This window comes from Siniperca chuatsi, linkage group LG17 (genome assembly GCF_020085105.1).
Source record: "Siniperca chuatsi isolate FFG_IHB_CAS linkage group LG17, ASM2008510v1, whole genome shotgun sequence".
In the NCBI taxonomy this organism is placed as follows: domain Eukaryota; kingdom Metazoa; phylum Chordata; class Actinopteri; order Centrarchiformes; family Sinipercidae; genus Siniperca; species Siniperca chuatsi.
The window spans coordinates 16749078-16774251 of record NC_058058.1 but is presented as its reverse complement, the minus strand read 5'-3'; the positions used below and the strand labels follow the sequence as shown (position 1 = coordinate 16774251).

The 25174-nt window shown below is 40.7% G+C and overlaps 3 protein-coding genes across 3 annotated transcripts; all 3 read right to left on the bottom strand.

Moving 5' to 3' along the window:
* Nucleotides 1-467: 467 nt before the first annotated feature.
* Nucleotides 468-2217, bottom strand: twist1a (twist family bHLH transcription factor 1a). The gene is made up of 2 exons (XM_044171004.1): nucleotides 1469-2217; nucleotides 468-951 (listed from the first exon to the last, which is right to left on the bottom strand). The coding sequence occupies exon 1, from the start codon at nucleotides 2042-2044 to the stop codon at nucleotides 1496-1498; it is 549 nt and encodes a 182-aa protein (XP_044026939.1). The 5' UTR covers nucleotides 2045-2217; the 3' UTR covers nucleotides 468-951; nucleotides 1469-1495.
* A 381-nt stretch (nucleotides 2218-2598) lies between these two features.
* On the bottom strand, nucleotides 2599-6954 carry LOC122864013 (fer3-like protein). The gene has a single exon (XM_044171005.1). It carries the CDS (start codon nucleotides 4890-4892, stop codon nucleotides 4428-4430), a length of 465 nt encoding a protein of 154 aa, XP_044026940.1. The 5' UTR covers nucleotides 4893-6954; the 3' UTR covers nucleotides 2599-4427.
* Nucleotides 6955-16647: 9693 nt separating this feature from the next.
* Nucleotides 16648-24058, bottom strand: polr1f (RNA polymerase I subunit F). The gene is made up of 4 exons (XM_044170991.1): nucleotides 23727-24058; nucleotides 19113-19254; nucleotides 18756-18964; nucleotides 16648-17953 (listed from the first exon to the last, which is right to left on the bottom strand). Exons 1-4 carry the CDS (start codon nucleotides 24020-24022, stop codon nucleotides 17461-17463), a joined length of 1140 nt encoding a protein of 379 aa, XP_044026926.1. The 5' UTR covers nucleotides 24023-24058; the 3' UTR covers nucleotides 16648-17460.
* Between the last annotated feature and the right edge of the window lie 1116 nt (nucleotides 24059-25174).

Below are 25174 nucleotides of genomic sequence, written 5' to 3'. Positions count from 1 at the left end.
TCAGAGCTCTTGGGGTAGCTGCTGTAGCACCTGCAGGAGACTCCTATGCTGACCTGTGGCTTAGAGGACATCTGGGAATATCATGCATGCCTCCCACAGCTCCACATTCACCCTGTTCAAACAGACCACCAGCTAATTATGGCTTTCCCAGATCCCTGAGCTCAAGAAATCACTACAGAATAAGCCACGGGTATGAGATGTTTTCTTTTGCCCCCTCCACTTTGGTTTAGTTAACTGGGATTTAGCAAGAACCAATGAAAATAAACTATCTACATAGAGTCAAAGTAGTGAGACTATGGGAACTAAGTTGTTTAACAAGGGTATTTAAAACAATTTGTGTGTTTCAAAGCACCCTCATGCCTTCAGCTGGTCTTTAAATTGACCAGTTTATTATTTTATTATTCAGCCTCTTATTAAAAAGCTTAAGTTGAAGTCTATAATGAATATCCAGACAATTGAGAGGCAAGAATGATACTATAATTTTTTATTCAAGACATTACCAAATATTTACAACACTCAAAATGTGCAGACTCCAGATCCTTTCAGCATTCTGAGATATCCCAAAAATAAATAACTTTTATTTGAGTGGGGGAAAGGAATTTCGAACCTGTGTAGAAAAATAAATACAAAATACTTCATTTGCTGTGAAACATTGTCACAGGGAATGTGGGATGCATTGTCATTTTTCTCTCGTGTTTCAAAACAGAGCAGTTCCTCAGAGCTCGTTTTGTTTTTACAACATTCATCGTCGCAGTGGTCTTTCGTTCTTCATATCCGTCCTGTCTGTCCTAAGTGCTCCCTTGCAAACATTACAGTCCATGCAACGGGAAATATGAAAAGCCCGCTCTCCTCTGAGGCCTGAAGCACAGCGGCTGGGCCTCAGCTGTTCTTGGCCTCTTTCAGTCTATCTGAAGGGTCGGCCTGATCCACTGGTTCTTCAGTCTGGATAATCTGTGGAAATAAATATTATTTTGATTTAAAAAAAAAACCCAATAGGCTGCATATAAATGTATCGTTTGTAGGACTCAGGTTGTAAGATATTTCTTAATGCATATGTAGGCTATTTTTGCAGTGACCTAGGAATAAGCAGCACAAACATAAATCTATGTTTTCAGAAAAATGCATATTTGCCCCTTGTATGTAGTAGCTTTGTAGCGGGACACATTTTAAGGTGGATGGTGAAATCTTGTGGCTGTTTTACAAATAATGTGAGTCATTTCTTTGTACAATCTACCGGGACCTACACCCCTTTCATAACGAAATGAAACAGGCTTAATGAATTTTACAGGTGTTTTGGGGGTGGGGGTGGGGTGCTACATAAATACTGCAGCAAAAGTATCCCTATTGGAACATTATAACTATATTACTTTTATTTTTCATCTGGGTGTCGGTGCGTAAAATGCGCATAGGAAAATGTTGGCACTGCTTGTCTCTCTGCAGGATGAAATGTGAAAGGCGCTCAGCCTACCGTGCTGTACCATCCACAGCAGCCCTGCTAGTGGGACGTAGTAGACAAGGACCACGCGCCCCCCATCCTCCAGACCGAGAACGCGTAGCTCAGGCGCTCGTGCGCCACGTAGCTGCAACTGGTCCCTCGCGCGTCCAGCTCGTCGCTCTGCAGAACTTGGCACAGGAAGTCGATGTACCGGGCCGCGAGCTTCAGCGTCTGGATCTTGCTGAGTTTGTCCGACGGGAGGGTTGGAATGATCTTACGTAACGACGTGAATGCCTCGTTGAGGGACTGCGTCCGTTGCCGCTCGCGGATGTTGGCCATCACGCGCTGTGTCTGTAGGTCATCGAAGGAGGGCTCCGGGCTGCTGCTGCCTTCGCTGCCGCCGCTCCCTGCGCTGCCGCCTCCTCCGTCGCAACTCTTTCTGCATTTCTTCTTCCCGGGGCTCGGACTCTCCGTGTTTCCCTCCTCCTCATCGTCCGCGCTCCTCCGTGTCGCCCGCCGCTTTCTCGCGCCTCTCCGCGGCAGTTGACGGTCGGTCTCCTCCTCACTGTTCCCCGCACTGTCCATTGGGGAGGAGTCCTCTTCCCGCATCGTCTCTTCCAAAACTTTTCTGTGGTCGGTTGCCTAGGACCGTAATAACCCCTGACCCTAATCCACTGAACTGGTTACAACATCAACAAACACTACAGGTAATAAGAAGTGTGGCCTGCAATAGGGGTGTGGGCTGATATAACGGTAAATCTCGTGCGCCACGCAGAGGCAGAGGTGTCTGCCAGACTGGGACGACCGGGGCTCTTATAGCGGGGAGCGGGCAGGAGGATTTTGGGGAGCGCTGTGATTGGGTGAGGAGGGGTGTAACATAATACTGCAGGAGAAGGAGAGTTCTAGCTATAATATCAGAAATGGTGTTCAAGACATGCAGGCTCCTTTACACAAGATTGTGAAAGGGGGTGTAGGAGGGGGCGCGGTGTTATTGAATCATAGGTGTAGATTTTTGCAATCCCTTCCTCTTTAGGGATGAATTATTTCTCCCTTCCCCGCCCCAATATATTTCTGCCCCAAATGCATAATGCTGTTTTGTTTCTCTCACTCTTGGATTTATTGGAAATTAAACAGAAACTGGAATGTCTGTTTAAAGTCTATGAAATCAATACTGACAGAAATGAAATCCTTTCATGTTCAGACTCATTTTTGCTATTTCTGATTCATTTTCAAGGCATTTTTAAAAGTGGCTACCATATGACAATATGGTAGCAATAATAATATGCGTGGACTTGCTTTTACTTCTTTCCATTTGCAAATAAATCAAAGAGGAGAACATAACAGAAATTCCTCCACAAGCCTGTTGTCGGCCTCAAGTGTTCAGGTCTAGACACAGTCTGAGATGGGAGCAGTGGTGGCGGTGAAAAATATCAGACCTACTGAAACACAGGAGGTTGTCACAGCAGGAGGTCTCCGCTCGTAAGCAGACCGTGGTGTTTATTTTCCCGTCAGCGGCCCCGCGCTGAGGTATGCGCTTAAATGGGTCTGACTCCCGCAGGGATCTCGACACCGCGGCTCAGGTTTAAAAGACAGGCCGTCCCAGGGAGCTCTCGGGGCGGATCCGTGCTCACAGCGGGGTCGCTAAAGGCGGTGTACGGCTGGAGCGCAATGCAAACACTGGAGGTGATAAAGATGGACTGGGGAGAGAAAGCGAGAGCGAGCCACTCGCACACACACTCTAAACACGCACACATGACCACCCAGGTCTGGGGCCTACCGCGATATAATATCAAAATCCAGCAGAGATACCTCTACATGTGGCTGAAACTAGATCTGGCAACTTCTGGAGGTGGACTGTGGTGTGAATTATCCACAGGGAGGCCTCACCTCTGAAGAGGGAGGGTGACACACGAGGAGGGCCAGAGCCCGGTCTGGTCCCTTTTTATTAGAAGGAGCCGCCACAAAGGCCTTTCGGCCTGGATCTCCCTGCACTTAATATCTCTGTCTCTGTGTCAGAGGGAGATCACATCTAGAGGTCTCTCACTCAGTTTACCTCCCCGGAGTCCATCTCATCTCAATTCACACCTCAGTGCCAAAGATAATATCCAGCGTCATGCAGTGAGCCCTGAATTTGCGATTGAAATCCGCTGAAACTTAACTCATTTGCACGTGACACGGTGGATACGGCTTTTAAGGGCCAATAAATCTTTCTTATTTATTCTCATTCTTCTTCTTTGCTCTAAAGCTGCCCTTGTCCTCAGCCTCACCTGTTCAATGTCTGCATCAGGCCAGGTGAGGCGAGCGGCTGTGTCGCTCTCCAGGGTGCTGAAATAACGCACCTGAAGCTTTAGTCTTGCATAGCACCCCCCTTAAAATGTCATCATATAGTCTATATCTTCTATTGAAAGTTATATTAAATATTGCTGTTTCAAACATTTACACTTTTAAAACAGTATTGGATGCAGCCTTCTAAAACTATAAAACAAATGCATGTAGGTCATAAAACTATCAGCGGCATTAATCGAGCATGACATTATAGTCCTATACATTGGCCTAAATGAGTTTATATTACATTTTATGTTGTTTTCTTTATAACTGTGATGCAGAGCAAAGAACACATACATTATCATAGCATATGCATTTATTTCAAGGCAACAATAAATCCCATATAAGTGAAATATTTTGAGGAGGTGCTCTCGGCTTGTTTAGGTCACGTCTAATAATTTATGTCACTGGCAAAATAATATTATGCTATACATTTCTGAGAGAAAGGGTTTTTTGGGTTTTTCGTTGTAAAAAAGTCTGTAATGGTTTCAAATATTTCTTGCCTGTTGTCTAGTTCTAAGATTTCAGAAATTGACCCATATAACGTTTGGATAAATATGATTTGAATGGAAATTTAGAATAGTTAATCAGTTCAACCATTTCAGTGTCTTTGCCATCGCGGACATCGTGTTAAACTCAATCCACTCCAATCTCCATGGAATAAAGTTCATATTGGACTGTTTTGACTATTTTGCTCCAGCAGGTCCGTCATGAAGGAGATGTAGACGATGGCCAGCCGGAGTGTGTCGATGCGGGACAGTCTCTTCTCGTAGGCGAAAGTGGGAACTTTCCTCCTCAGTTCATCAAACGCCTCATTCAGGCTAAACATCCGCTTCCTTTCCCGCACGTTGGCCGCCTGCCGCTGGACCACGGTGATGATCCTCCTCCGTTTGGACTTGTTGGGATGTCTGTCCGCCGCGCAGCTGTCGTACCTCGGTGAGCCCATCACCAGATGCTCGTTTTCCAGATCCGGGCTCCAGGGCGAGTCGTTCAGCCGCGTCTGGTTGTCCGGACTTGATTGGGCATCATCCACCTGCTGTTTTGGTCCCAAAGTGTACTTCTGCGGAAACTCCATCAGGTTCATGTCATTGACAAAATGTATTAATGCGGAGTCCACGAAGCGGCCTTGCATCTCCACATTCAGTCCCAAACGGCAGCCTCACAGAGAATATATCACTTTTATATGTCTGCTATTCAGTCAAGCGCAGAAACTGACGCCAATCAAAGCTTTCAGGACTGGATAAAACAATTTACCATGACACAGAGACCGAAGCAGGAGAGCATCTCAACAAACTTCTCCAAATCCTGTCAGCGCACGACAGGGTGAGATCCTATTTGGCTCAAGTCCAAGGGCCTTTCCTGCTGTTTTAATAAGTTGCCTATGCCTCCTCACAGCGCGACATCTTTCATCCCCACTCTAGCTCTAAATTGAGTCAATTTCTAACGTTAGTTGGCCGGTGAGTGAGTTGAATCCGAGGAGAGAGGCTTAAAAAGGCCGAGAGGAAGCTGGAGAGCCCCGCCAATTGATGTGCTGTCCTCCTGGAGGCCCTTAATGAGCTTCTGAAGAACGTAGGCTCTTGACAGAGGTTCATACAGCCTTGTTTGCACTCTCCCCTCAGCTTCAGAGGCTAAATAATGACACTTTTACCACTTAAACAGGCCAGGAGAAGACCAAATAGAACATTCCCTAACAGTCACTATACACCACTTGCTTTTCTGTTGCAAATTAAAGTAAATAACTGTCCGTTCCCATGGCAGGACAGAGTCCACACTGCAGGGACTGCTGAGAGAGCCACTGGTATAACTGTGGCTTTATGCCTCAGGAGAGAGTGCTTGGTCACTATAAAAAAGAGCTCTGCATTAGTGAGACCAAATTTGTTGTTGTTGTTGTTGATGATGATAGTGGTGGTGGTGACAAAGATGTGAAACTCAGAGGAGTAGAGTCTGATCATTTAAGTCTGACCTGAATACTATTTGCTTTCTGAGACTAACTTTAAGAACTTGGTCACTCATTCCCATTGTTCACACTTCTGAAAAACTAATAATGACAAAATGTGACACACAATTTCCCCATCACTTCACATGCTTCATTTTGTGTAAGAAGCAATTTTGTGTTAGAGTAATAAGTTGTGTCCATCTCAGTTGTTATGAGCAGTATACTGCACATTTTGCCTTATTTAACCTGCACTGATCGGCTGCAATTGATTACATGCAGCTATTTTGTCCAGATGCTTTGTTAAAAAAACTGGGAGATGTTCACAGTGTTGGTAGTCCTTTCAGAGCTTATTTGAAATGTTTCACGTTGCTGCTGAGGTTATGTGGAGGGACACCAATTCACATTTGACTTTCCAAATAGAATTCCATCTTGTTTTACCCAATAAAGTTCTTCAAATTTAATTGTATCAGGCAGTTTGACAAAGAACACAAACACTGATTTGCTTAACAATTCAATAGGCAGCAAGAAAGGCTGCATTTCATACACAAATTCAGACACAGGAACTGTCCAGAACAGAAACAGTCTCCAGAGTTTTTTTGGGGGGGTTAAATAACTGACTCTAGGGCAACTCAACTATTGCGGTTTAAGGAGGAGAAAGTATGCTGTTCTAAAAGTTGCTGAACTCAGCTAGTGTGCTGGTGGTTTTAAAGCCCACTCATGATGACAAATTGTTCCAGAGGCCAGAAAATTCAAACTTTTAGTTTTACAAAACTGGACTAACTAGGCAACTGATCATATTAATAGTGTAAAAATGGACTGATCTCCGAGGATAAGTTCTCCTTTGGTTTGTCCCTTCTGGGAGGTTAGGGGTTATGGTCTATCCCAGAAAAGTACCTTGCAGAAATTTGCATTTCAACTGAAGTTGCGATTCCTTCATGCAGTTGGTTGACAGGTCACCAACTGACCGTGGCCACCACCCATTACTTTATACTTTACATTTATAAGCAGTGTTTGAAAAATGATTAAATGGTTTATGACCCATTATAATGTGGTTGCAGACACATATACGGTCAATTTTAAGTGTTTATTAATGTCAACAACTGTAATGCCTCATATGAAGCATCCATAATTGTTGTATAAACAGATAACATTATTTAACATAGCCTAGTTGTAATCATATGTAATGATATGTCATGAGTCTTGAATACATTTATGAAGAGCTTTAAACCTACCTGTGATTAATTTGTACATGTGTGTAAACAGTTAATAAATGCTTTGTAACATATTGTAAAAATGTGTAAATATATATGATTAAAGTTATGTTATACTGTGTTGTCAAGTATTCATTGACTGTTTATACTCTAGTTAAGGATGCTTCATTGCTAGCATTGCAGACAAATATACGAATCCAACACTTACACGCTTACAACAACATTATAGTGTGTTATAAACCATTAATTATACGGGCAGGTAAAATTAAGTGTTACTGCAAATAATTAGTCACCATGAATCAAAAGTAAATAAAAGGAGGTTTTACTCTTGTTGTCCATTGAATGAAAATGGTCAAGAAAAGAGAAACTTTGAAAGGCTATAGTCAGCTTCTCATATTTTTGACAGTTGCCTCGCCCTGGTGGAAGTATTGATCAACGTTCAGTAGTATGTTGATAGTGCTCCTGGTAGTGTGAATATCTTCTGATACCAGTAACATCAGTAACATACCAACAGTAAGTCTGTGTTTTTGCTATTTGAAGTGCCTTATGCATTCCTGTGTGATTATTCCATATACTCAAATGCACAGAGTGTGAGTGCATAAGTGTCTGTCTTGTATACACACTCCAACCTAAGTGTATCTTCTCATCTCCCTCTGCTGCTTCTTCTTCCTCTCTCGCTCTCTGTTTTCCTGGCAGGCGGATAAACATGATGGGACATTCCGCCGGTTGTCATGGAAATGCTGAGAAAGCACAGCTGGGCGGGAGAATATGAGGTAATCTCACCCTGGGGCTGCTGGGTAAATATTGGTCTTAAATAAGGAGTAAAACCCCAAAAGAGGCACAAACACACACACACACACACACACACACACACACACACACACACCTACAGGGGTTTATCCCAGTTTTGTCAGAATGGAAACACACAGGACAGACCTTCACACAGAGACTCATAATGGCTCATTTCCTGTTCTGCTCTGTTATTATTGGTTACACAGAGTGAAATTAATGATAGTTTGTGGTGTGACAAAATGTTTGTGGAAGTAAACAGTAGAGGTTTGATAGATACAACCTCAGAGTGAAATGGAAATTTTGTCTAGAAGTCTGGATGTTCACCATCCATTCAGTCAAGTGGATTTTCTTCATTTTAGAGTCTACAGCCATGTGAAGCTGTACTTTGGCCCACCAGTACTTTTAGCGAAATGCTAATAGAAGCTTGCTAACATGCTCACAATTACAATGCCATTATACTGATGTTTAGCAGGTAAAATATTTACTATGTTTACCATATTAGTTTAGCATGTTAGCATGCTAACACTTGCTAATTAGCCTAATCACAAAGTACAGACAAATGAAGCCTTTGACCAGATGATGGCGCTAGATGGAAATTCACAAAAGTTATTACAATTAATCCTGAGGGAAATGTGACAAATTTCATGTCAAGTCATTAGGATTCATCCTTTGGGGACCATAAATGTTTGTTCAAAATGTAATGGCAAGCTTTCCAGTAGTTGTTGAGGTATTTCAGTCTGGACCAACGTGGTAGACCGACTGACTGACATTGCCATCCTTAGAGCCACAGCGCCAGTGTGGTTAATAAAAACTATATATTTTTGGTCGTTATATTCATTTTTAAGTCTAAAAGTATGAAACTAAGCTTCAGTTTAAAATTTGTATTGAGTGAATCGACCCAAAATATCTGAATGCAACCTAGCACATCAGTTCATAAATTGCATATGCGTTATCTTACAGCACATAGCAGAAAGACCATCTTGATACTAAACCCCTATTGGACATTGGGTCCAAATATCTTCTTAATAACACACTAAAATCTAAATAGGCAACTGGAGAAGAACAGACTTTGTGTCCTGTGTGTTGGGAAACATTATTTCACTAATTTCACATGAGTGTGGAAAAAAAGTGTGGATTTTTGATATGTAAGTATTGTGTTTCTATACTGAAGCAGTTGTCATTTAGTGTTTTTTTTAAATATAGAGATCACTGGAGAACAGTATGTATCCAGTGTGCTGCTCCAGAGCAGCCAGAGCTGTTCTCACCATGTAAATCTGTCTTCCTACTCCTCCTCTGGCTCGGTCCTCTGTGTGCTGTAAGAACACAGCCAAATCTCTCCCACCACCACAGTAAATCTGAAACTAGACACTTCTCTCTTTTTCTGTTTCTTTCTCAGCTTCTTTCTCTCTCCTTGACTCCTCCTCAGTTTTGCCTGTTACTGTGCTGTTTCTCTCCACATCTCCCTCATTTTCATTGCTTTTTTTCGCCACACACTGATATAGCAAGGCAGAGTGGAGCAACTCAACTGGTGTGACAAAGACCTCCTTTAATTTACTAATTTCTAAGCAGAGACATATTAACATACAGTAGTTGTCTACTGACTGCATATACAGACTTTATAAACAGGATATGCAGAACTAATATACTTGAATTGTAAACATTGTATAACATTGGCAATACCGTACTTTATCAGGGTCGTGCCAATAAAGCAAATCTGGAGTTAGTATTTGCAAATTTGAGAGGGAGGGAGTCAGAAAGAGACAGGAGAGATGAGTTTAACTCCTGACCTATCTGCTGCTTCTTCATTGTGTCACTCTGACTCTCTCTGTCTTTCTTTCCTTCTCTCTCCACACCCAGAAGCTGACACATTGGTTCACTTGTCCCACCTTCTTCTACATTTCGCCTTCTGATTGGCTGGGCACTTTAGCCACCAGTGTCATGGGGTGTTTACACGGCTGGGTGGCCAGTGAAAGGCAGGGTTCATGCATGTGTGTCTGTGAATGTTGCATAAACCTCAATACCACATCATATATCTCCTTGCCCCCCTCCCCCATTCATCCCGCTCTTTCTCTAAACTTACACTTCCGACTCGCCAAACCGCTGCATGCCCTCAGCTCCTCCTTTCCTCCTTCTCTTAATCCAACCTCTCAAACCTCTTAGCTCTTCCTCTCCATTGCCACGCTAAAAACACACACACCCATGTCAGCACCTTGCCCCCTTCTGCTGTCTGAGTAATGTCTGTTTATTTTCTGAAAGAAGTTCACCCGCTCTGCTGTGTATTTTAAGGGTGCCATATTTCATTGGTCATATTCTCAACTCTGGGGTATACTGAGATGCTTGATAGGCTGGGGAGACTGATGCCAATCTTTGATGATGATGATCATGATGATGACGTAGATAGCAGCAGTGTGCCTATAGCACTTTGGCATAGTATGTGTCCTCTCATGCCATAAAAGCGTGTTTGTCTGGGTAAGTCATAATCTGTTAAATCAGTGGTTTGTCCTCTTTATACTGAGATTGTTTATGTAAAATATGTTTACACATGACTGTTCCAGATAAACCAGACCTATTTCTACTCACCACAGTGCCAGAACTGCTTAGGAACGAGTGGGAAAATATTGACAGCACTGAAGAGAAACGTCACCAATTCTCACACAAACAATAAAACAAAACTTTTGAATGAATGAACGTTTATCTTCCCAGCTGGATTACTGGGCAGTGCTGGAAGTAGCCCTGCTTCAGCACCCCCTCAAGTAATCACAGTATCTAATGGCACGCCAATAAATGTACTTTTATATCTTGTAATCCATTAAATATGACACAACATGGTATTTGGGAATTCTGCTGCATATTTGGGGGATAAGAACTGCTTTGTAGCCCTTCCATGTACTGTATGCAATGTATTTTTTACCCTGGGTGTGGATGACTGGTTCAACCTGTTATGTTCAGTTCTGTAATACTATTTATAAGGTTAATAGCTCAGCAGCCACCTATTTGCAACAGAGTTATCATATTGTGATTGTTTCTGTATCTTTTGCAGCTTTTTAGTAAGCCTTCAACCAAGAAGTAATCACAACTGAGCTGACAATGGTGATTCAATCACCAGTAAGCGGAGCACCCCTGTTAAAAGTCACTGATTCTGTCAGTGACAACAATGATTCAGTATAATCAGATCAGTTTGAAGATTCTGGGTTGAAGATGTGTCTGTACATGTACTTAACACCTGTAGTGTGTGGAATCCAGCAAATGGAAATGTTTTTCTCAATCTAAACATGAATGCAGGAGCCTCCAGGCAGATCAGACAACAACTTGATGATGATTTCCGGTGTTTCCCCCTTCAGTTCTTGGGAAAAGCTTGTTGGAATATCATCTTTAAAGAATGTGCTCACATTTCTCATACAGCTTTATAATGAAAGTGAATAAAGAGTTACAGAGGTGTTGTTTTGGAAAAATCGCAAGACTTAGTAAAACTCCACTCCTGACATGAACAATTACCAGAGCATATGCAGATGTTATAGTTGTTAGATTATAGATGCTTTATAGTTGCTTATAATGAACCTGTGGCACTCATTGATTATTTCCAATGCTGTACCATTTCTCTTAAAATCCAATGGCTATAATTTAAAAACTACACCCTTGACTCTTATTTGACCACCATGACAAAAGTAGCTTCTGCACCAGTGCTGTATCTTAGTTCATCATGAGCTCTCAGAGTCGCCTTCATTGAGATCTGCTTTCTTTGGCATGAATCTTGAAGCTGACTGAGGAAAACTGAAAGACCCTCATGTCGTTTCTTTTTAAGTTAAACATATTTGTCATATGTAGTCTTTGGTAATTAAAGTTAGCCTGCTTGCCAGAGTCAGCGGATGGTTCACTGATCATGGGGGTTTCTTTCATCTTTGCGTCAATGGCTTTATAAGTGCTTTTCCAGCAATCAGCTCTACTATACACATCATCAGCAGCACTTTGGCCACCCAGGTTTCACTTTCTCTTCATCTCTCCCTTTCTTTCTTCTCTTTCTCTATGTTGCCCTCTTTCCTATACATACTTTAAGCTCTGCAGTTTGACAAGGTTGTCATAAAAAAATAATAATAAAATATTTAGTTGTGTCCTGGGTATTGTCCTGTAAAGTTACATGACTAAACATGAGATCATTTTTTCCAGACCCAGAAGTTTTTTTCTCCCCCGTTTGGCTTATTTATTTTTCTGTGGTTTTGGGAGGTTGTGGCTGAAACTCTGATGATATGCTGTGTGTGTTCCTCTTCTTACCCCTCCCGTCATTACAATACATTATTTTACATTAGCTTGTTGTTTCACAGTAAATCACTGTGTTCACTTTCACATTTATGTATATGCTCACATGTTTGGCCTCATTCTTTCAATATTAGCATTGTCTCTGCGTATGATGTTACTATCCTAATAGCTGCATACAGTTAAGATTAAAACAATTTTTTTTAACCTTTTGTCCTTTCCCTGCCATATTTCCCCAGTGCTTTCAGTGTAGGAGTTACAGTTTGGTCTGAACACTGTCTAGACGCATATGAGCCTCCCATTACCTCCTGATTACACTGAGCCCTATTAATCTCACTGGGCTGGCTGGCCAGGGCATAGCGCACGCGCACACACACACAAATACAAGTAGGCAGACAGAAAATACGATGAAAAATCAAATAAACTAAAAAGATGGAAAATTATGAATTGCGATGTTATTTCTGTGTGCAAAATAACCAAAGAATGGAAAAACACTTAATGAATGCTAGATATGAAAGATGTGAATGTGTAAACATTATGTAATATCAACATGGGATGTGTTATGTGTATCACATTCAGTTCCAGAGAAAAGCATAAATCCATACATCTATCTTTCTTTCTATTTGTATGCATAAAAAGTACTATGCACCAAGGAAATATACTGTATGTAAATACTTTACAGATGCAGTGGTGGGAACCTATTCAAATCCTTTGCATGCGTAAGAATAAACATCGTAATGTAACGTAAGTAAGAATAAACATCTAGTAAAATTGAAAATCCTAAATTCAGACCATGAAGTACAAGTTAAAAAGTATTAGCAGTAAAATGTGCTTTATTTAAAGTACTCTTTATGATGGTGGATGTTGAGAGTATAACTTATTGATTGAATAGCAATATGGTTTTAGAGATAATAGGGTCACCTTCCTGGCATTAATGGAGTTTGTAGAGAAAAGGTTTACTGCAGTAAAACTAAATTATACACTCTGGACTGGGTAAATATTACTTGTGAGCACAATTTACTACACAGCTGAAGAAGCTGGAATAATGTGGTATTAGAGAGGTTACACATTTTTAGTTGAATAGATCAGGTCATTGTCATTAAAAATGAATGAAGTTTACTTGAGGTGTCCCTCAAGACTCTTTGTTAGGCCCCAGATTTTTTTTAAATATTGTACATAAATGATAGATGTATTGTGTCCCGATTGTTATCATTTATTTAATTCACAAAATCTTTTAGAATTTTTGGTAATTTTGTTACTGATCCACAGAGAAAACTTATGACAAATAATGCAGATTTTGTTTCCTTTGGACAATGCCAGGCTAACTCTTTCCCCCTACTTCCAGTCCTCATGCTAAGCTAAGCTAATTGGTTGCTGGCTGTAGCTCCCTATTTAAGGTGCCAGTATGCTTCATCAGACCTGCTTGTCGAATGGTTGAAAAGAGAGAGACTGTCTGAAATCATTACGTCTCTCCCTTACCATTACAACATGGTCGGACAACACGTACAAACCTGTTGTTTTCTAGCATAAACTGGCCTTATAAATGTTGAACAATTGCTTAAAAACTTGAACTTAAAAATGTATGCAGTCTCACAAAATGGAAAGCTCAAATGATTTATGATTACCTGAAATGTTTATCTATGTAGGCTAAAGTCCTTTAGAAAATGTATTTTGTTACTTTCTACCTCTGTCCACCTGCAGAATGTAACACACACACACACACAGAAAAGGTCAGATGTCCAAACCGTTCAGTGATTGCTGCACTTAGCTGGAAGTAACATGATCCTCTATTATCTGATCTTATTTAATCAGTTGTTTTATTAACACGTTCAGATGACTCCCTGAGGAATGTAAGATTATAGGCGTTTGAAATTGAACAAATTGACACAAACAGACACATAGACCCAAACACAATCCCCTTGAGCAAAATGGAGTCACAAGAAACAGCCATCTTTCGTCGCCAGGGTTACTGAGGGCAGGATGGTGGGTGTCGGGTACCAAGGCAACAAACTAACTATGGGAATCCAACTCACCAACCAAAAGTAATGTTTACTTTTGGGGTTAATAGTGTGTGCGCATGTGCACTTGCATACGTGTGTATGGACATTGATCCCTTGGGAAAGAGTTTAACGCTTGAGCCCGTCTGACTCTATGTGAGTACGGGTTATTTCCCTACCTGAGAGAGCATAAAAAACAGAGATACAAAGCAGAAGTGCCAAAAATCTCTCAGAAATGCCTTTGAAAATGCCATAAAGGGATTTCATGGATGTCAGTAGGCCTGTGAGAGATGGTCTTTGATACGACTCAGCCCTGGCTGAGCCGTGTTGGAGGATATATGGCCACAGTTGCACGGCTCTGACTGGTGGAACACTTAAGGTTTTATGACCTGCTGCCATTTGGGGCTCTGGGATAGAGCAGAGTGCCGACCACATAACTAATTAGGCCTGGCCAACAGGGGTGTGCAAGGATGGGGATTTGTGGATTGTGGGTTGTGGATGTGGTGTGTCTGCATGAGTGAACGAGTGAGTGAGCCAGTGAGTGTGTGGCATGGGTCGTTGTGCGTCTGTCCTGAACCTGGAGCATTGCGTCAGGGAGCCGTTTGTTCTCCATAAAGACTTCACAGGCTCTTTCATGTAGGAGCCGCCGGGCCTGGAAACTTTGACACAGGAGATAGAGAGACACAGCCAATCCACACACGCACGCACACACACACACACACACACACACACACACACACACACACACACACACACACACATCAGAGACCACTCCTTGAGAGGCAGCAAGAGGCAGAAAGAAGTGTATGAAAAGATAGTCTGGCCTGCTCAACAAAAACAACACTCCTCCTATTGTCTCATCTCTCTCACTCTCCCTCTTCTTCTCTGTCTTTGGAGGATCATGAAGATAAACGACCATGCCTAGATATGAGAGTCCAGTGGTGGGGGTGAGTGGGGGGCCTCCAGTAGTGGAATGTGTGTGAACTGCACACCGTCTCCTATAAATCAGAGAGACAAGTAGGAGGAAGAGGAGGAGGTAAAGCAGGATGGGGGAAGAGGGGGAGTCAGCATGAGGGAGTGATAGGAGGAGAAGATAAATGAGTGGTGATGGAGGGAGGGGGTACAGGTGCACGAGAGGTGCGCACAGGCTGGGGTTAAATCCGGGCAAGAGTGATAAAGACAGAGGGGGTTCATAGGAAGACAAATGACAGTGAATTTTAAGTCCACTTATCAGACCACCATTTTAAAATATCTTTATCTTAAGATTACATGTCTGAAGTGTTTTGTGTATTTGTACAGTTGAACACAATCTGAGGCCATTCAGAGCATTCTGGGAAAACTAGGAGCGATTTGTTGCATTGTCAAAAGTTTTAAATAGAAACGTTCTTCTGCTGAAGGCTAAAATCTGGGTAACATGAGCTTTTATGTTTATTTTGTGTGTGTGTGTGTGTGTGTGTGTGAACCCTTTGTTCCAGTGTGTGTTCATGTGGAAGATTTAATGAGTTAGTTCATTAAAACTTAAATCTTATTTCAGTACCACTTTGTAACAGGTCACACTTCAAGAGTTTATAAGTTGTAACTATGTCTTCATAAATGGTTAATAACTCGAAATAGAATAACTAGAAATACTTTAAAGATTACTTATTTGCCATTATTAAGAACAACTTTTGGGTTGCTAGATTGTAAAAAAAAAAAGCAGATATAAATGTTTGCAATCCATTAAAGGAATACGTCAACATCTAGGAACTATGCACTTTCTTGCTAAGTTTGGTGAGAAGTGTGATACTACTCCCATGCCTTTATCATAAATAAATAAACTATTTATTGGCTTGGATCAGTTGCTAGGCAACCAAAAGAGGCTTCAGGAAGTTACTGCTCTCTGCCAAGAAATAGTCCCCCAGTAAAACAGCAAACTGTTGTATTTACACTTACACAATATGTGTTAATAAGGAAGCTTTAGAGGTGCTGGTAGGCATATTTTTTTAAACTTTGGACAGAGCCAGGCTAGTTGTTTCCAGTCTTTATGCTAAGCTAAGCTAACTGGCTGGTAGCGGTAGCTTCATATTTACCATCCAGACATGAGTGATATCAGTCTTCTCATCTAACTCTCTGCAAGAAAATGAATTTCTCAAAACTATTCTTATAATACTTATGGGTGTATTACTTTATAAATAAACCTTCAATTCTGCAGTTATAAATGTTAATAAGTCATCATTAAAGCTTTTAATTGTAAAGCACTGATGTACATGATCAGGTGTGACAGATAAAGATGAGCCTAGTTAATTGCAGCTCCTTATCTGTCCTCATTAGGCAGCTCCCGATAAGCCCTCCAACTTTTAGCATCTCACAGCTTATGAGACTCCCCACTGAAAGGCAGGGGGATTTGTGTGGGGGTGGGTGGGTGGCAGGGGTTAAAGAAAACACAAAGATCTTTAGGCTGTCTCTCTGCACTTTATCACTTGACACCCACTGGTCAGCATAAAAGAGTTTGTTGTGGGAGGGAATTTGCCATGAAAAACTAGAAATCGTGTTATTAAGAAGCATTACAGGGATATATTTTTCTCCTAATCAAAGCAATGTTGTAGATTTCCAAACTGGACATTTTCACAGGCCCCCTTCATATTCAAAGAAGCTGTTCCTTTGTGATCAAAACGGGCATTTCAAATAACTCTGAATGACAAATGGAAAGAGAGGAAAACATTAAAATAGAGCTCTTTAATTGGGATGAGAACTGAATACTGAATTTCCATTTCTGTTGGTTTTCAGTCAAGGACAGACAACACATCTTCATGGGAAAACTGTCAATGCAACACTAAAGAACGACAGTGAAACAGCACAAATAATTCTTGACTGCACTGTTTGTCACTGTGCATGATGCATTTTTAGGATGCTGAGTGAATACTGCAAATATTTGGTAGTAAAAAAAAAAACAACCTTTCCCCTTACATTGCAGCTATTATTCAAGACCACCCTCTCAAAGACTGTGCAGAGGCACACGAGTCAAGAGAAGTTTCTTATATTGACAGTCTGCTTGGCAGTCTCAGCTGTCCAACCATCTAAGCAGGAGAAAATGTACCACAGTAGGTACAGAGAATTAATATCAAGTCATGTTTGTCCCATTTGGCTCCATAAACTCAAAGCAAAAACCTGGCCTATTTACTCTCAGCACCATGTTTATAATATATGAAGTTGACATGGTTTCACTCCTGTTTGTGTGTCCAGTGTGGATGTATGAAACAGTTTTGCGCCCCCATCAGGCAGCATAAGGGAATTGCAATCCAACGAGGACTGATCTGTCAAGTCTGCTTCTATCCTCATGTGCATTTCCACAAGATACATGTGACTGTAGAAAGACTCTTTCTGCAACTATGTAAATGATTTTAGATCAGCTTAGAAGAACACATGAGAAATTTTGTTTTCTAAAAATTGTGTCTAATTGTTAAGGTATGTCAGTATATTCATCAATTATTATACACAATTAACCTGATTTCCAAACAGAATATGATTAACTTTTCAGGCAAACTGCTCAATGCCACTTTTCCTTTTCTTCTTGGATTTTGGTGGTTCACTAAAACTAGTGACATCTGTACCAGTTTCATGCTTCCTCTTTTTGCTTGGCTTGTCACTAAGGTAACCACTGGAGTCACTGCCATGGACCTCCATGGGAGAGACCTCAACATCCTCTTCCTCTTCTTTCAGGTGTTTTTCCTTTTTCTTCTTCTTCTTCTTCTTCTTCTCACCAGCTTCATTTCCATTTGCTTCATCCATTGTTCCGTTCAGCTCTGTTGTTGTGATGCCATCCAATTGGCAGGAGAGTGTACTTGTGACCTCCATTTCTTTCTCCTCCTCTTTCACTTTGTCTTTCTTCTTTTTCTTCTTTTTCTTGGGCATGTCAACAGGAGACTCCTCTGTGGGTTCTGGGTCCGGTTCTGTTTCTGGTGGTTCTGACTGGTCTGTGGGGACGCCGGACTCTGAGCTCTCACCCATAGCCAGCAGCTCCTGCACCCTGAGACACACAGACAAAACACAGTGATCAATCAAGGGTTTAACCACACCTTGAACACGTCTTTCGAAAATATTATACAAACAGTTTCTACAAAAAAAGTCAAAAGTCAGACTAAGGAAACTGTCAATCACACAGTCAATGTTAAAGTTAGATTTCTAATTAATATAAATTTCCACTTAAAAACTTAACTGATATTATTTTTAAAAAGGTAGTGAGTAAAACAAACTGTGTAAAAGGTTATTATTCAGTATGCGTAGCTGCAAACTCAACTGGGTAAAATAAATGAAATATCTTTAGTAACTTAAAGACATCACCATGGGCTCTGGGAAATTACGGAGGGTATTTTTCACTATTGTCTGACATTTTTTTTTGCTTTTCTGGGAGAATTACCGTGCATCAAAATGCTGCCTGTTTGTAGGACTTTACATAGATAACAACAGGTGGGGTTGTTTTGACGCTCATCAGATGCTGTAGCGAACTGCTCGCACGCCATAGAAAATGAATATGATTACAAACTAAGCTTTGCTATGCAACGCTTTTAACTCTTAACTGCTGTTGCTTAGATTGGCTCAATTTTGACAAGCTAACGTTCTGTGGCTGACTAACAGCAACCGAAAACAGAGAATGGACCCCTCCCCCAAAATAAAAAAAACAGGTTGGTTCTACACGAATCATGCAGGTGCCATATTTTTCAATCAAAACAGCAAATTCCGCTGAAAGGTGGTGAGTTTGCAGCTATGTAACAAAAGAGAACCCAGATTAGGAGTTTGTCCCGATCCCCCCACCACCACTGCACACTTGCCTGGTCCTGTCCAGTCGGCCTCTGATCAGCAGCACCCCCACGGTGTCAGCGTCGAGTGCAGTCACCTCAAACTCCAGCTCTGCTCCGATTCTCGGCCCTGCATCCCGCCAGGTTTCCACAGAAACCAGGTTGGGTTTGGGGATGCTGGCATTGAAGCAGCCATGCACCAGGCAGCCCACATGGCTTGCTCCCAGTTTATTCACCTTTCCCTGGGAAGAAAAACACAGTAGAAATAACATAACCAGCATAAAAGTGGGATCACAGCATCACTGCAAGGCAAAGACAAGCCACGCATACTAGTGCTGTTAGCCACTCTGGATAACAGCATCTGCAGAGTGCTGTGAATGTAAATCTCACCAGCAGTTTCTGTCCTTTCTTGGGCTGAAAGACAACAAAGTTGGCCTCTATGTTCATGTGGATGTAGCCACTGTCGTCGTAGATGTTTCCGTGCTGGCCCATTATCCTGATGTTGTCATAAGCCAAGGGTACTCCCTTAAGACTGCAAGAGTCAAACAGGTCAAGTTGAATTACCTTTGCAGGAAGCTAAACCGTTTGATTCAGAACAACAATATATGATATGATACACATTTATGGTCAGATGAAACATGCAAATAGCTGTCACATCAACTCCATTTGAAACAGCACAAAAAACACCAACACAAATAGCTAAAATCCCATTTGCACATAATTATATCAGCGTGCAGGTCGGTCTTCAAGATGTTATCATTAGCTTTACTTCGACTGGCTGCAACATAAAATGCTACATACACTGACAGGGGCAGTCTGCTGCACAACACAATTGTGGTATACTTTCTTCTTCGTAAAGTTGTATGGGGGTTGGCAACCAACGTTATGGTGCATTACCGCTACCAACTGGATTGGAGTGTGGATCGGGACTCTAACTATACAGTCACTAATGATTAAATGAAAGAAAATAAACTGAGAAAAATCAATTAAAAACAACAATAATAAATAAATAAATAAATAAAACACACCATAGTTATATTCTCTTTATCAAATCTGTTCTCCTAAGATACTGAAACAACAATAGACAACACCACACTCCCTAGAACTTCTTTGCAAAATATCACGTAAATCAGACCTCATCTTTATTTCTTTAAGGTGCAGTGTCAGTTCTCTTCTCTCAGCATCATATTTTGGACAGTAAATCATAACATGTTCTAAAGTTTCTTCTTGATCACAGAATGTACATCTTTCTGTATTATGTTTTCCTATTTTACATAATGTACTGTTTAATCCTGTGTGCCCAAAACGTAGCCTGGATATTATTGTTTCCTCTTTCCTGGTTTTCCCCGTTTTCCTCATCACACCTACTTTTCTTTGAATGTTGTATAACCACCTTCCTGTTCTCTCTTCTTCCCACTGCTTTTGCCACCTTTCTTTCAACTTTCATCCTTAATTGTGGTTTTCATTTCCATTTTACTAAGGGGTACTGTAATGTCAAAGTGATTTGTTTTTGTGGCTTCTTCTGCACACTTGTCAGCTATTTCATTTCCTCTGATTCCTATATGTGTTGGTATCCATGTCATAAATTTTAACATAGCCGTAGTAGATACTTTCTATATATGTCTGTATTATCTGTGGATGTAAAATAAGCTCCTTATCTTTGTTCTTTTTGCCAAACAATGTGAGATCCAGTCGGGTCAGGGAGTATCCAAGGATGTATTACTGGGAGTGGTACTGTTGGACTAATGTTTATTTCAGTTATTCCTTTTGCTTTCTCCTTAATTCCAGTGGCATTTCTCCTATTTCCACTTGTAATGCTGTTGTTGGGGTTATTCTGATGGCACCTGAACTTAAAGCCTGATATTGAATGTTGTCTAACTTTCTGAGAGATGTACTTGCTGCAGATCCAAACGCTACACACCCATAATCAAATATTTATCTTATTAATCCTATGTAGATGGTTTTCAATGCTGATCTCTCTGCCCCCCCATTCACTTCCCACCAGACATCTCATTACATTTAATACTTTTTTACTCTTGTCAAATACCTTCTGAATGTGTGCAGCCCATGTGACTCTTTCATCAAACCACAACCCTAGAAATTTAAATTGTTTCACTCTCTCCAATACTTGATTATAATTTCAAATTTAAATTTCTGTAATTTCTTTTTCGTGTAAAGAACATTGTCTTTGTTTTGTCTACTGAGAATTTAAATCCCCACTTAAATGACCATTCTTCTATTTTAACAATAGCCTCCTGTGTTTTCTTCACACTAAATTCCAAATTGCCCCATTATCCACGAAAAGAGAGAATCCCATCCCATTCTCCAAATTCAGAAAAACATCATTTATCATGTGCAATCTTTTCTGGGCTTGTGTATCGGAACTACAACAGCTTCTTTCCAGACTTGTGGCAATTTTCCCTTCTCCCAAACCTTCTTATATTGTTCCAGTAGGATGACCTTCGATGATTCACTAAGATGATTTATCATAGTGTAACATATCTGATCTTTCCCCGGTGTTGACATCTTGGTTTTCCTGAGAGCATGATTCAGTTCTGCCTTTGTGAATGGTATATTTGTTAAACCATTGGTATCTTCATTTTGCTGTAGTAATTCCTTATTCTCAGCTATTGTATTTTCCCTTCCGCTTTGGCCCTCTTCACTATTATTATTAGAACTGTGAATTTTAACAAAACTTTGTGCCAACATCTCTGCTTTCTGCTCGTCTGTCACAGCTGTAGTTCCACTGTCCACTCAGACTGGATATCCATTCTCTCTTTTAACCCCATTCATTCTTGTTATCTTTCCCCATATTTTAGCAATTTCTGTTTCTCTTCCTACTGCGTTACAAAACCTCCTCCAAAACGCCTTCTTTGCATTTTTAATTGTTTTCCTTACCTTAGCTTGCAACCTTTTATATTCAATAAGATTCTGAAAATTGTGAGTTCTTTTTACCGTTTTAAACACTTTCTTTCGTGATTTTATTACATTTTCTCATTCCTTTGTCCACCATGGTACGATTTTCCTTTCATGCTTACCTCCTTTCCTTTGAATTGTTTGCTTTACAGCCCCTAGAATGACTTCACACACAGAAATATTTAGTTCATCAATACCTTGATTAATATCAACTTTTTGCATTTCTTTATCAGTAATCTTAAATTTTTCCCAATCAGCACTGCTGAAAACCCATCGATCTACTCCTCCAATACCATATTCTTCTGCACTTAGCCCTACTTTCGTTAATATGGGATACGTGCAAATACCCGCCACAGTTTGATACTAAAGTAAGATCTATGGCTGATTCTGTACCCTTTCTAACATCAATTCTGGTACCATTTCCATCATTGAGTTCCATCATTATAGCTTCCCCATAATGTACTATGAGCATTAAAATCTCCACAACAAATAACTTTTCCTTCTAGATTTACAGCTAATTCCTCCAGTACTTCTAATGTCAGCTTTTTGCAAGGATTGTAAAAACTTACTATTTTAATAGTACCATCTTTTGTCCAAACTTCCATTGCTATCATTTCACAATCTTTTCCTTTCTTCAGTACTTTATATTGCATTTCTTGTTTCACAAATACTATACAGCCTCCTCCATTTCCCTCCACTCTATCTCTGCATATACTATTATATCTTTTTATTACAAACTCTAATGCTAGCTTAAGTCATGTTTCTTGAAAACATATTATTTCCGGTTCCTTTCTGAGACCTTTAAAACATCCTTTAAATTCCTGACCATTTGCTATTAAACTCCTCGCGTTCCACTGAAGTATAATCATTAGGTTCTTTCTCCCAAGACCCCCGGTTTCCCTTCTGCCTCAAGTCTTTTGTTGACTTTGTTTGTCTTTTGTTCCCAGGACAGATCTTTCATAGCCAAGATTTTCTCAGCTCCCTTCACAATTATTTTCTCTGTTTTGTGTTTAACTTGATCTGCACAGTTGATTACATAAGCAATGAACAAAATCAGTGTATCTACTGTCAGTTCTATAGTTTGCCCTCTTTGACCTGCTTCTGGTCTTGAATTTTGACTGGTTTTGTCTGTTTCTTCCTCTAAACAATCTCTTTAATCTCCTCACATCGCCTCCATGAATACTTTGTTTGAGTTTCTCCAGATATTCATCAGTGGGAATGCCTGTTATCACTCCCTGGGTAACTTTAATCTCACCCAGAACTCTTCTTTCACACACTGTTCTTTTGCAAATACTTTCAACCTGCAAAGCTTTATTTCTCTGTTCTTTATCTCTACATTTTATCAACAGGTTCCCGTCTTGAAGAATCTTGGCCATTTCTACTCCTCTTAACTTCTTTTTCAGCTCCCTAGATAACGCTATTGGGCTTATAGTCACCTGCTCATCTTCCCTCCTGAATTTAAGTATTATTTTAAATTCCTCTCTCAGCACCTTCCTGCGAACAACCCAGTTACCTTCATCTAAACTATTCTCCTCTAAGCTTCTTTTACTGCTCTGGCTGGCAGACGCCCTTAACTCCTCATCTTTGCTTTACCTCTCCCTCTTCCTCTACAAACGGGAGTCCAATCATCAAACTCCATATCGTCTTCATCATTTTCTACCTGTGTTGCCAACCTGATCCAGTCACAAACCAGTTTATGCCAACCGCAAGTCCTAGATAAGAAGCAGCGTTTCCACTACTCGACGTTACTCTGAATACAGGATTTTTACTTGTCGTGGAGTATTTTTTTTACCACGAGGCACTGCCACTTTTACTTAGTAAACAGGTCTGAATACTTTCTCCACCACTGCCAGAACCAAGCCTTGTTTTAATTAGCAGTGACAAGGAGGTGAACTACACACCTCGACTGTTTTACATGACAGACGACGGCTACACAGACACAATACATGTTAGAAATGTGTGTTGTCGGCTTGTGTGAATGTTTGAGGACATTAATGATGGTGTCGTGTACTGGCACAGGAGAGACATCGACAAAGCTGAAAAAGTTGTGTCGAATAAAATAAAAAATTGTGTCTCCGGTGTTGTTACCTCTCGGAGAACTTAAGCAGCTCGGCTTCCAGCTCCTCCTGAATACCTGTCCTCTTCTTCTTCAGATACATGGGCGGCAGGCCGATGTGTCTCCGGTGCGCGCTCATGACCAGACACGAGTACGGTGTTGACAGCAGCTCGGAGGCGGCTGCGAACGACGGGATAGAGCACGGGACCGTGCCCGTATATCTGTCCGGTACACAGGACACTTTGGCCGGTTGACCGCTGGCGGCAGAGACTTCACCAGACATGTTCACATGTTTTGGGTCGTCTTCAGCATGCTCGAGGTTCGCCATACTGTTTAACAAGACCGGAAGACAAAAGAGAGGCGATTTCCGCTTTGAGGAAAGGTCAACAGCTGTTAAAGCGTTGAAAACATTTCTTTATATTGCCGCCTGCTGGCCAGGAGGTGGAACAACAGAATCCAGCATTTAAAAATTATACTCAAATTAAATACCTAATCTGTCATTTTTGATCATTTAAATTACAGTTTTATTTCCATATATAAAAAACTTTGACTTAATGATGAATTTAATAAAGCATTAGATACTCATTACATTTTTGTTTTACTGTTGCATATAAACAACAAAGTAAGCAAACTCTTGATAGTAACAGAAAATATTTGTCTGGTGTTAATATGTGTATCAAAAGACCTGTAATGGTTAATTTATTAAGGCAAAAACATGTAGTTGCATTTAAATTTTGTATGTTGTTGTAAGTTTTTAAAAATATAACAATACATTTTTTGACCTGTTTAATTTGTCGAATCTTAATGTACAGTGTGACATGTGGTTGCATTTAAATTCCGAAATGAAAGTACTCAAGTAAATAGTACAAATGTCAGAATTGTATTTACTCACCACAAGTTAGCATAGTTAAAGGCACAAACACTATTTCCATCCAGCCGACAGGGCAAAGCGGGCAACTGTCTCGAGGCCCCCCGGAGGCCACCGAAAGGCCCAGGATCACAGTACGGCAATTGGTTTGTGGTAATTTGATTAATTATTTAGGAGTATTGAAATATGCACTACTAAAGCACAATATCAACTAACATGATAAGGGTCTTCAAGTTGGGTACTGCTTTATTACCTGATTTTAGGCCATGTGTTGAAGAGGGACCGTGTCTAAATCTAGATTTAAGACCAATGTTTCAGGTGACACTGGGCTTATTTGGTGCATGTAACCAAATTAGATTGTGTTTAATCAAACAAACAGAAAAGCTGGGACAATGTACTATTCCAGCAGAGTGATACTGTACACACTGCACAGAGAATGGGAGGAACGGAGAGTTAATAGGGATCCAGCAGGGCAGCCCCAGCAGGTTAATCCGGTACAATACAGACAGTCTATTTACTCCTGTAATAAACCACATTCATGGACAAAAAGCTTGTCATATTCTTTAGGACAAAGTGCGGTTGAAATGTTCTTGAAATGAAATGTTTGGAAGA

Excerpts from the sequence above, each read along its gene's own strand:
- twist1a (XM_044171004.1), bottom strand. The coding sequence starts at position 2,044 with ATGCGGGAAGAGGACTCCTCCCCAATGGACAGTGCGGGGAACAGTGAG.
- LOC122864013 (XM_044171005.1), bottom strand. The coding sequence starts at position 4,892 with ATGCAAGGCCGCTTCGTGGACTCCGCATTAATACATTTTGTCAATGAC.
- polr1f (XM_044170991.1), bottom strand. The coding sequence starts at position 24,022 with ATGGCGAACCTCGAGCATGCTGAAGACGACCCAAAACATGTGAACATG. Across the intron at positions 18,965-19,112 it reads AGAAAGGACAGAAACTGCTG|GGAAAGGTGAATAAACTGGG; the intron begins GTGAGATTTACA and ends TTTTCTTCCCAG. Across the intron at positions 17,954-18,755 it reads GGCCGACTGGACAGGACCAG|GGTGCAGGAGCTGCTGGCTA; the intron begins GCAAGTGTGCAG and ends TGTGTGTCTCAG.